This window comes from Bos mutus, chromosome 27, assembly GCF_027580195.1.
Source record: "Bos mutus isolate GX-2022 chromosome 27, NWIPB_WYAK_1.1, whole genome shotgun sequence".
In the NCBI taxonomy this organism is placed as follows: Eukaryota; Metazoa; Chordata; class Mammalia; order Artiodactyla; family Bovidae; genus Bos; species Bos mutus.
In genome coordinates, this window is record NC_091643.1 from 21,275,457 (window position 1) to 21,287,829 (window position 12,373).

At 40.8% G+C, this 12,373-nt stretch overlaps 1 protein-coding gene across 1 annotated transcript in view; it reads right to left on the minus strand.

Moving 5' to 3' along the window:
* Positions 1 to 12,373, minus strand: part of LONRF1 (LON peptidase N-terminal domain and ring finger 1) — a 46,337-nt gene that overhangs the window by 15,557 nt on the left and 18,407 nt on the right. Inside the window, exons 2-6 of the mRNA XM_070364114.1 lie at positions 5,917 to 6,035; positions 4,545 to 4,667; positions 1,434 to 1,583; positions 657 to 897; positions 460 to 556 (exon numbers count right to left, since the gene is read on the minus strand). Of these exons, the coding sequence (XP_070220215.1) occupies positions 460 to 556; positions 657 to 897; positions 1,434 to 1,583; positions 4,545 to 4,667; positions 5,917 to 6,035 (730 nt within the window). The remainder of the gene's footprint in view (positions 1 to 459; positions 557 to 656; positions 898 to 1,433; positions 1,584 to 4,544; positions 4,668 to 5,916; positions 6,036 to 12,373) is intronic.

A 12,373-nucleotide genomic window follows, 5' to 3' on the forward strand; every position in this document is an offset into this window, starting at 1 on the left:
TGAAAGGAAAACCGAGGACTAAAATTCTTATCTTTTGATTTTTAATTCACTACTCTGTTACTTCACACTGCTTATGCTTAGAGTTCAGTTCAGTCGCGTCCAACTCTTTGCAACCCCATGGACTGCAGCACACCAGGCTTCCCTGTCCATCACCAACTCCCAGAGTTTACTCAAACTCATGTCCATCGAGTTGGTGATGCCATCCAAGCATCTCATCCTCTGTCGTCCCCTTCTCCTCCTGCCTTCAGTCTTTCCCAGCATCAGGGTCTTTTCCAAGGAGTCAGTTCTTCGCGGCAGGTGGCCAAAGTATTGGAGTTTGGGCTTCAGCATCAGTCCTTCCAATGAATATTCAGGACTGATTTCCTTTAGGTTAGACTAGTTTGATCTCCTTGCAGTCCAAGGAAGTCCAGTTCTTACAGAGTAGATTACCTTTATCTACTCATAAAATGACATACTTACCTCATGCAGAGAGAACACTCAAAATCTGAGACATCTATTAATTCTTCTGGGACATCACCGTAAGTTAATGAAAACGTACAGACTTCAGTGGGAATTTCTATTAAAACAAAGAGATGGGGTTATCTTTTTTAGGAAAAAATTTGGAAGCCATTCTGAAAAAATCAATGTGTTTTCTGTGAGTGTAGTGAAATTTTTACCTCCCTGTCTTTTCAGCTTATTTCTTCCATCTTCATTTACAATCACATCCTGGTCTAAAAGAGACAACTTTCTTTTCAGCAGAACACCTTTGCCTTGAATGCAGAGTGAGGGTTCCGAGGACACTCTTTTTAAACAGTCCTCTCTGGCAGGCATGTCTGTGGAATTGATAGCCTGTGCTGACCGAGCACGGTTTAGGCTTCCTTTGACAGGCTCTGAGGTGACCTCTGCTATTTCTTCATTCTACAAAAAAAATGCAACAAATAAGGGTAACTGACTGTATGTTTTTACTGTCCTTATTGCTCTTGCCAAGAACTAAACTGAAGTGAAACTGTGATGTCTTGAAAGCTTTATTTTATTGTTCATTTAAAACAAAACCAACTTTTAATTCTAAAACCCTGGCAAGAAAAGGATTTTTGCCAGTACTTAAGAGAGCCCTAGACATCAAGCTGACTTCTGTCATGATGAGGTTTAAGTAGTTATGCTAATATAGTTGTTTCTACTACAAGGAAAGTAAGATAAATACAATGTTCTGGTTTTTTCCAAGAGACAAACATTTCTGACATTCAGGTGATGTAACGTGATTAATGAGCAGATATTTCACATAAAAGTTTTTAGTGTAAAATAAAAGGTCACAAATGGGATCCTATTAAGGCAAGCCTTACTAAGTTGAAAGTACCTACATAGATTTTAGTATTAATATTTGAAACTAGGAAAGTGAAGATCTTGTGAAGAAAATGGAAACACTAAGCCTATGACCGTCTTCTCTCACCCCTTACCTGCTCTGGGCTCAGCTCACTGGCAGAGTGAGACTCTTCCATCACTGAAGGAAAACTGAAAGGTTTGTTTTTAATACATGGTAATGAACTCCAGGAAGAGTCCTTCAGGCCTTCTTTTAAGTTTTCAGGTGATAATAAATCACATAAAATCTGTAAGGAAGGTATCATAAAGAATAATGAAAAATATAAAATAGTTTATTAAGGATAATTTAGTTACTTAATATTTAAGAGGGCTTTTCTTGTGGCTCAGCTGGTAAAGAATCTGCCTGCAATGTGGGAATCCCTGGGTTGGGAAGATCCCCTGGAGAAGGGAAAGGCTACCCACTCCAATATTCTGGCCTAGAGAATTCCATGGACTGTATAGTCCATGGGGTCACAAGAAGTCGGACACGACTGAGTGACTTTCACTCGCCTCACTCACTCAATATTTAAGAATTTCTGGAAAATTTCATATGGAGTATAAACTATAAAAATATCCAATCACTTTGTTGTACACTTGAAACTAATAATATTGTAAGTCAGCTATACATCAACTAAAAAAAAGAAAACTTAGAGCTAATATTATTTTTAATGGGCAGGGAAGGAACAGGTTAAGTAAAAAAAAAAACAAGGACTTCCATGTTGATTTTAAAAGTCCTGCCAAAACCAAGGTGTGCCTCCAAGGGGGTCAAACCGCATCAAAGAAATGGTTCAAAAGGAGGGCTCAGGGGTGATTAGACTGGTGGCCTGAGAAGGTGCCCAAGGTAAAGGTTTACATGTATATATAAGGTTTGTAGAAAGACGAGATCTTAAGAGAAGTGGAAGATATTTACCTCTGACCATCAGCAAGTCCCATCAGTCAATATAGTTAATGGTTCATCCCGATGTATATTCTAAGGCTGAACTTAGACTGTTTGTGTGAACTTGGACCTTTAACCACAGAACTAAAATTCCATGTGTTTACAGTGAATTTAGCTTCTCCCTGAACCAGTGACCTGTACGGTCAGTCACCACCCCCGGCGTTAACGGGGGCACCCCATGGCAGCCGGCCCAAACGGAGGCAGCTGCAGTATCTAAACTCTGGGTGCTTCTCTCAGAAACACCAAGGGGATTACGACAGAGGAACAGACTGGCTACAAGGAAATGAGAGGGATTCAAATTTGTTTGCTTGTCAAATAAGCTGTGTGTATATGTACAGCATATACACATTTCTTAAAGTCCCAATTTGGAAGTTTGGTTTTTCAGCTGTTCTATCTCTCAAGGCACAAAAATCAGAATTTTCCATAAATCTTTACAATGTAAATAAAAAGGAAATATACATGGTATTAATGAAAGTGTGTGCATCTGTAGGTGCTCAAGCAATAAACCATTTAATGAACAATCACTAAAGAATTTGGGTATGTTTTTACATTTCCCCTGATTAAAAAAAAAAAAGTATTAAACATACCCCCACCCTAGAAGACTGTTACTTGACTCCTAGGTATTTACTGAAGAGAGATAAAAACATGTTCACAAAATGACATGTAAAAGAATGTTTGTGGCATCAATTAGAAACAATCCAAATGAAAATCACCACTAACTGTGAATATCACAAACTGTGACATGTTCATACCACAGGATACTTGGTGAAAAAAGAAAAAACTGACTGGATGTGTCTCAAAAACATGTTGAGTGAAAAAAAGAGTATATACACTGTATGTGAAGGTTCAGAACAGGCAGAACTAGTCTGTGGCACTAGAGGTCTGAGCAGTAGCTCCCTCTGGAAGCACAGAGAGAGGGCATCTGCTGCAGAGGAGATGAGGGAGCTTTCCAGGGTGATCTGCAATAGTCTGTATCTTGACTGGGGTGTTGTTACATGAATGTATAATTTCTCAAAACTCACTGAACTATAAAATGCCTTTTATTACATGTAAATTATACCACAATTTACTCCAAAAAAAAAATATTTCAAGGCAGTAGGTATTTTGCATTCACCTGACCTTATTAACCAACAAATAATTACAGAAAAGTAAGGATACCCAGCAGCACGGAAAATGCAAAATTATAAGCCCTTATAAAGTCTGCAGTCTCACCAGGGAGATCACTCTAGCAAAGAGAACACAGCAAGAAAACACACAACAGTAAGCCGTGTTTTGTTAAATCAGTGGGCTGGAACATGCATGCAAACAAGCCTTATGGAGGATGTTGGCTTATTCATAAAGCATTTGGAATGCAAGAAAAATTCCAAAGTTCTCTTACTTTAAGGGACATAAGAATCTCCTGAAGTGCTTGTTAAATTATACTCTAATTCCAGAGATTCTAATTCCAAAGGTCTGTGGTGGGACCCAGGAAATCTTTGTGTTTACCATGCACTCAAGATGACTAACAAAAAGCCATGTTCTGAGAAACACTACAAACGCAATAAACAATGTGGCCTCTTTGGGGGACACTGAAGGGAACAACATGACTGGGCACTGAAATTGTATTAGGATAGATTTTCCTAAAACATTTTTCAGAGACTCTAGTCTTCCCAGATGTTCTGTGAGTAAATCTGGCAAAAGCTGAATGCTGTTGCATGCTAGCAAAGCAAAAACTCTCGAGAAGGGCTGAAGAAATCTGTTTGACTGGTTTAACCCAGTGTTTCCCAGAGTCATTTGATCAGAGAACCCCTTTTCCTTTTAATTAACATCTACCACTGAACAAACTCTGGAAAGTGATGTATGGAGTACTGAGAAAACTAAGGCGAAATAAACTGAGTGGGCAGTACTACTGGCAACCACGGAAGGCAAGCAAAGTTGAGACCTGAAATGAAAGGCAAAGGAAGCCAATAAAAATTCCTGAGCAGGAACATCATGACAACAGTATTTAATTAAGAATGACTGGTCTGGCTCCCATGGAACAGACTATTAGAGAACATCTAAATTTAACTAGGCAAAAGTAATCCATTTAACTCTCTCTGAAATGTTCTGATTTTGGTAAGAACTCAATATGCTAATAAGTATATTGAACCTGAAAACCCCTTGTCAAACTGCTACTAAATCTGACTTATGGACACCCCTTATGTTCTTACCCCAAGAGTCTAACTGGCATTTGTAAAAAGACCTGTGTTGTTGGGAAACTGGCTGGAAGTGTTACAGTTGGTAAACGGATTACCTTTTCTACTTCTAGCTTTGCAGGTGCGAAATCTTCATCAAGCGCTAAGCACTGAAGAAACAGTTGTAAGGCATCACCTAAAAAACCAGCATCGTGGAGGACTTTTCCTTTCCTGAAGTAGACCTTTAATAAAAGCACACATACCCAACTTTTATGGATGGAATTGTTTTTTGAAACATCAATATCACATAAGGTTAAAAAAAAGTTCTACTTGGAAATGTTCATTTTGAAACTCTGAATGACTCTCAGGAGCCCAAAGCATTTTAAAGGCACATTTACACCCTATCCGGGAGAGGCACCTATGATTATGAGGTCCAGAAAATGACTCCAAAGCCACATTTCTAATTATATCCTGTCAATGATAAGTCCAGAGGGTTCTTTCCTGTTTAATGGTTTTAAGAGCTTCCCTGGTGGCTCAGTTGGCAAAAGAGTTCTCCTGCAATGCAGGAGACCTGGGTTCGATCCTCGGGTTGGGAAGATCCCCTGGAGGAGGGCATGGCAACCCACTCCAGTATTCTTGCCTGGAGAATCCCACGGACAGAGAAGCCTGGTGGGCTACAGCCCATGGGGTCTCGCGAGAGTCAGACATGACTTAGCGACTAAACCACTGCTGCCACCAAAGCTGTCTGTACAAATCATTTTCCCTCGTATTCTTAACACTGATTTGACTTGTACCAACTGGTCATGTCATCATGAGATTCTGAATCATTTTATTAATTTATAAATTTTACAGCATCCTTACTATATAGTCCTTAAAGGCATAGCTTTGAATGCAGAAAAAAAAGTCACATTAAAAGATGACTTTTAACTTAAATAACATATATGGGAGATGGACTGATTTGCCTTGACAGTATTGGTAAAAAGGAGAATTTGTAAACCGATTATATAATATATACATGCTGCAGATCTTTTTTCAAAAGAGCATGGGCAAGGCCCCCATCTACCATATTAAACGACTGCCTCATCACCCAGTTCCCATCACAATGCCTCAGTCAACTCTTCAGCCACAGAACCTTTTCTCTCTCCATTAATAAACCTCCTCTACTGACAACCTATTTGGGTCCATCTCCACAATAGGGCCAGATGTATGTCTTTGAGGAAATGCTGTATATTAGAGTTTGTTTGTTTGTTTTTTCCTGTGTGTCGAATTCAAATTGTTCTCTAGTTAGGAAACAAACATTTCTTATAGTTTAAAAAACTGTCAGATGATATTCATCCACTCAAAATATTGACCTTAGACTTCTAGAACTATTCTATATATTTAAAAGAAATCGCCCAATCCATTTCGTTGTAACTTACAATCATAATTGAAATGCATATTCCCTACAGTTGAAATTCTTAAATGTATGCAAATGTAAAACAGTAATTTTACCTCAGGCCAATTTGGCAGTTGAAAGAGAACTGCATTTAAATCTTCTATAGCTGCTTTAAACTCTTGGAGACCAGCATACGATTCAGCTCTGTAGATTTTCAGAGTCAAGTCGCTGGGCTCTGAAATCAATGTTATGAAGGTTTGATTATTTTTAAAAGATTACTGTATAATCCACAGAAACATCATACTAGGGTAAGAACTGACTCCGCGATTCTAGTCAGTAACCACTGACGCAAAGGCAGTGAGCCAAGCACAGTACAGGTGCAACCCACTGGCATACTGACATTTCCCTAAGTTAGAGCAAATCCTCGGAGAAGGCAGTGGCACCCCACTCCAGTACTCTTGCCTGGAAAATCCCATGGGCGGAGCAGCCTGGTAGGCTGCAGTCCATGGGGTCGCAAGGAGTCAGACACGACTAAGTGACTTCACTTTCACTTTCATGCATTGGAGAAGGAAATGGCAACCCACTCCAGTGTTCTTGCCTGGAGAATCCCAGGGATGGCGGGGCCTGGTGGGCTGCCGTCTATGGGGTCGCACAGAGTCAGACACGACTGAAGCGACTTAGCAGCAGTAGCAGCAGCATAGCAAATCCTTATGGTTAGATTATTTTAGTGGAGGAAACTGATTTTTTTAAAAAACTGAAAAATTTTTGATAATATGATCACCCCTAAGAAACTGAATGTTTTCCTAACATAGGTAAAGATTTAGAAGATGTATCTTAGATGTTCAGAAGATTTGTCTTTTTGTGGTAAATCTTTTTTCATACCTGATTTTGAAATCTTTATAAATGACTACATGGTGTAACTACTGCACATGGAATTCCCATAGTTACAAAGACTGACCGAGGCACGATCTTAGGAGAGGACACGGTGGCCCTGTTTCTGGAGGAAATGGGTTGACAAGAGTCAGGTTTCTTAAGAGGGAAAATTTTTTAAATTCCTTCCGTTAATAAGAACAGGATTGGATGGCCCCAGAATGATTTAATTTCAAATATTTGAGGGTAAAAAGCTTTAAGTGATAATTTCACTATGCTGTCTCTACTTGAGAAACCAAACTAGTATCCAAAGGCACTAAAAATTTCAGACACTTAGTTGGTTCATTTATGATACTATAATCAATTACTACAGGTCATGTGGAATCTAGGAAAATGGTGCAGATGATCCTATTTTCGTACAGACTCGGACGCAGAGAATGGACATATGGACACCAGAGGGTAGAAAGGGAGGGTGGGACAGATTGAGAGGTCAGGATGGACATATATACACTGCCATGCGTGACACTGCTCATGGGAACCTGCCGAGCAGCACAGGGAACTCAGCTCGGTGCTCTGTAATGACCTGAGGGCTGGAGGCAGGCCCAAGAAGGAAAGGATTTTGTATACTTATAGCTGCTTCACTTCAGTGTACAGAAGAAACACACACTGTAGAACAATTATATTCCAATAAAAAAAGGTTAAAAAAAAATTACTACAGGTACATAGATTCTGAAACTGAAGTCTAAGCCAGAAATCAATTTTCAGTATCTACAGATGACATTAACTTCACTCTTCTTTTTAAAGCTATTATTCATCTTTAAAGGCTTCCAAAATGTATGCTTATAAAATAAAGTATTTGTTGTGAGAAGGGCATAAAGACCTTACCACCCACCGTCCTGGGCAAACAAAATAAAAACTATAATAAAACTCCTTAATAGCTTCCTTTACTCTAGTTTTTAAATGATTGCTTGCTTCTTTACAGATAACTCTCGATTTAGCAATTAGGCCTTTTCCAGTTGCTGGTACTTGAGCACTCAAACTGTTACCTCAAATTTATACCAATGAAAAAATTTTAAGAATAAAATTAGTATTTCATGAAAATATTTCTTACTTCCTAAGCAGAAAAAGACATGTCTGGAACATTTCATCTTTTGTTTCTTAAAGCAATATAATTGTAAATCATTATCCAAACAAAAACTCATAGAAACTGAAAGCTCCATGTGATTAATCAATCAAGAATGAGGAGTCTGAGCACCAAGCTAGATAGATGCTAGAGGGGTTTCAAAGATGTTACCTTCTCCTTGTCTCTGAGGAGCTTACAGTCACATTAGGAAATCCTATTTTCTTGTGAAATGGCATCATGTGGTCCTGACTGGACAAGCACAACCGGATTCCGGGAAACAGGGAGCAGCGGGTGCCCAGCCGGTCCAAGGAGTGGTCACCACAGCAGCATCCAGCTCCCTGAACTGGAGAGGATGGGGACCATGTCGGGCACAGCTGGGGTCCTGCAAACAGCACCCCTGGGACCCCCCTGTGCTCCGGCACCTCCAGAGAGAGGGGCTTCAGTCACAACAAGCAGCCCCCTCCACACTGGGATCCCTTACTGGACTGTTTTTCTTCTCACGTGTTTCCTTTTACAGCAGGTCCCCCCACACAACCCTGGAGGCAGTGCCCACGGGGACCTCATGAGTACCGTACCCTCTGATCAAGGTCCTTACCGCTTGGCGCTGCCCTTTACGCAGCTTCCCCAAGGCAGCGCTGCGGGAAGGGGCTGGGGAGACCTCTGTCTTTACAACGCCGGGTCAGTCCACCACGCTTCTCCCCTCCGAGGGATGCAAACAAGGAGCTCAAGCTACCCAGGCTCCCTGGAAAGCTGTGTCTACTGGGATGAGAAGTGTGGTGGACCCATGAAGGAGAGGACAGGAGGGTCAGATCTTAAAACTCTTGTTTCCCGAATCCTTGTAGGTTCTGTTCTTACTGAGCATTTCACATGCCAATGGAATGGTGATTCTGACTGACTGTTGGGGAGCGGGGAGCCTCATCAGTTGCGTTCAAACTCCCACAAGAGTATTAAAGAGATTAGGGCCACTCCACTTGTTTCCTTCAAGTCCTTCCTAATTCAAAAAAAAAAAAACCCAACCAACCAATGCATGACTGAGGGTCTCTGAATAGTATGAGGATACAGAACATCTGCCCTCTGTGTCCGCTTGTGGGAAAGGCAACTGCGAAAAAAATGCCATCAGCCAGCCTGTGTCATTACAGGCGACAGATATTCATGATCTGCTCCGTTCCGGGCCCCAGGACCCTGGGATGAACTGACCACCTCACTGCACGAGCCACCAGGGAGGGCCGCCCCTCAGGCCACGGCTGCAGGCATGCAGTGCCTGGTGCACCACAGACTCGGTGTGTTGAAAAAGTGCAGAAATATAAAGATGTGTCAGGGCCGAGTGTCCTGGGCAGGATTTAATTCCTACCTCTTTTTTTCACCCTACCTCCAGCTGCATCAGATTTCCAACAGCCAGCTGTGCTTTTCCTCAGGCTCAGTCACTTTCCACACCTCCAGCACCCCCAAAAGGATATGTGTGCTGTATTCTGTTAGTAACACTGTCCAAATCAAACCTTTACCACAGTCAGCTTTACCTCCTCTAGTATTTCCCTAATCCATCCCTGGTCTTTTCCAATCCAATTGCTAATAACAACATTTTGAAAGCCAAAATTAAGCTAAGACTACTGTAACAGCCTGCTAACTGCACACCGTGCCTTCAGTTTTACCTATACCCTCACCACCCACGGATGTCGTTATTTAGCACAACATCCACGTTCCTGCGTGCCTGGATCCTACCCATCTCTCCAGCCTTATCTCCCATCAATATGAAATGTCCCAGTGAGTCCCAACAGGACCTAGCTACTCAGTCAGCCCCATGCACGCCTTTTCCTACTTCATGCCTCCTTCCTTTTCACAGAGCTTCCTCCTTGTGAGACCATCCCTACGCAACTCCCCTCTGTCTGGACAACTTTTTCTGATCCAGTAAGACTCAGCTCACCAAGCTCTTCTCCAAGGTGCTTTCCTTTGCATCTACTGCCACGTGGCATTCCAGAAGGATTCAGAGCCTGGAAGCCAGACAGCTTGGCTTCAACTTCTGCTCCTCTACTCACTCACTGTGAATTGGGGCAAATTACCTCTGTACCTCAGTTTCCTCAGCTATAAAATCTGAGTTTTTTTCCACCTATGGTCAATTAATCTACAACAAAGGAGGCAAGACTATACAGTGGAGAAAAGAGTGTCTCTTTAATAAACACTGCTGGGAAAACTGGACAGCTACATGTTAAAAATGAAACCAGAACACCACACATAAAAATAAGCTGAGAATGGATTAAAGGCCTGAATGTAAAGCTTCATAGACAAGCAAAAGCTAAGAGAATTCAGCACCACCAAACCAGCTGTACAACAAATGTTAAAGGAACTTCTGTAGACGGGAAACACAAGAGAAGGAAAAAACCCACGAACATACATATTGATAATTACCTTGAATGTAAATGGATTAAATGCTCCAACCAAAAGACAAGGGCTAGCTGAACAGATACAAACACAAGACCCATATATATGCTGTATACAAGAGATCCACGTTAGACCTAGGGACACATACAGACTGAAAGTGCAGGTATGGAAAAAGATATTCCATGCAAATGGGAATCAAAAGCAATACTCATATCAAACAGACTTTAAAATAAAGACTGTTACAAGAGATAAGAAAGGACACTACAGAATGATCAAGGGATCAATTCAAGAAGAAGATACAACAATTATAAATACTTATGCATCCAACATAGGAGCACCTCAATACATAAGGTAAGTGCTAACAGCCATAAAAGGGGTAGTCGACAGTAGCACAATAATGTGGGACTTTAACACCCCACTTACACCAATGGACAGATCATCCAGACAGAAAATAAATACAGAAACACAAACTTTAAATGACACAACAGACCAGATAGACTTAATTGCTATTTATAGGACATTCTGGGGCTTCCCTGGTGGCTCAGACAGTAAAGAATCTGCCTGCAATGTGGGAGATCTGGGTTCGATCCCTGGGTTGGAAAGATGCCCTGGAGGAGGGCATGGCAACCCACTCCAGTATTCTTGCCTGGAGAATCCGCATGGACAGAGAAGCCTGGCGGGCTAAAGTCCATGGGATCGCAAAGACTCAGACACGACTGAGAGACTAAGCACAGCACAGGACATTCTACCCGAAAGCAGTAGAATATACATTCTTCTCAAGTGCACACAGAACACTCCAGGACAGATCACATCTTGGGTCACAAATCAGGACAAAAAAAATTTAAGAAAACTGAAATAGTATCAAGCATCTTTTCCAACCACAAAGTTATGAGATTAGAAATCAATTACAGGGAAAAAAATGAGAAATTACATCTGACACTGCAGAAGAACTGTAAAAAAAAACCCCACAAATACAGAGGCTAAATAGCGTGCTGCCAATAACTGAGAGATCACTAAAGAAATCAAAGAAAAAAAAAATACACAGAAACAAATGACAAAGAAAACACAAGGGGGTTTTTCTGGTGGCTCAGTGGTAAAGAATGCACCTGCCAACACAGGAGACATGAGTCTGATCCCTGGTCTGGGATCCCACATGCCCTGCAGCAACTAAGCCAGTGCACCGCAACTACTCAGCCTGTGCTCTTGAGCCTGTGCTCCATAACCAGAGAAGTAATCACAGTTAGAAGCCTGTGCGCTGCAACTAAAGAGCAGGCCCCACTCCCTGCAACTAGAGAAAAAGCCTGCGCAGCAATGAAGTCCCAGCACAACAAAAAAAAAAAAAAACCCACGATGATCCACAACTTATGGGACGCAGCAAAAACAGTTCAAACAATTCTAACAATCTCACCTTAAGAAACAAGAAAAATCTCAAATAGTCTAAACTTACATCTAATGCAACCAGAGAAGGAAGGACAAAGAAAACCCCAAGTCAGCAGGAAATAAATCATAAAGATCAGAGCAGAAACAGAAAAGAGGAAAATAATAGCGATCGATAAAACTAAATGTTGGTTATTTGAGAAGATAAAATTGATAAACCTTTAGCTTTAGCCAGATTCAAAGAAAAAAAGGGAGAGTACTCAAATAATAAAATGAAAAATGAGAAATAACACCTGACACTACAGAAATACAATGATCATAACAGACAACTACTACAAGCATCTATATGCCAATAAAATGGGACAACCTGGGAGAAATGGACAAATTCTTAAAAAGATACAACTTTCCAAAACTGAATGAGGAAGAATTTGAAACTATAAACAGAATAATCACAGGTAACGAAATTGAAACTGTAATTAAAAATCTTCCAACAAACAAAGTCCAGGACCAGACAGTTTCACAGACCAATTCTATCATTTATTTAGGGAAATAACACCAATCCTGCTCAAACTCGTCCAAAAAACTGCAGAGGGAATTTGTTCCATGAGGCCACAATCACCCTGATAACAAAACCAGACAAAGATATCACAAAAAAGAAAATTACAGACCAGTATCACTGATGAACATAAATGCAGAAATCCTCAACAAAACACTAGCAAACAGAATCCACCAATACATTAATCAAACACCAAGATCAAGTGGGATTTATCCCATGAATGCAAAGATTCTTCAAAATATACACATCAATATGATACTCCGTATTAACA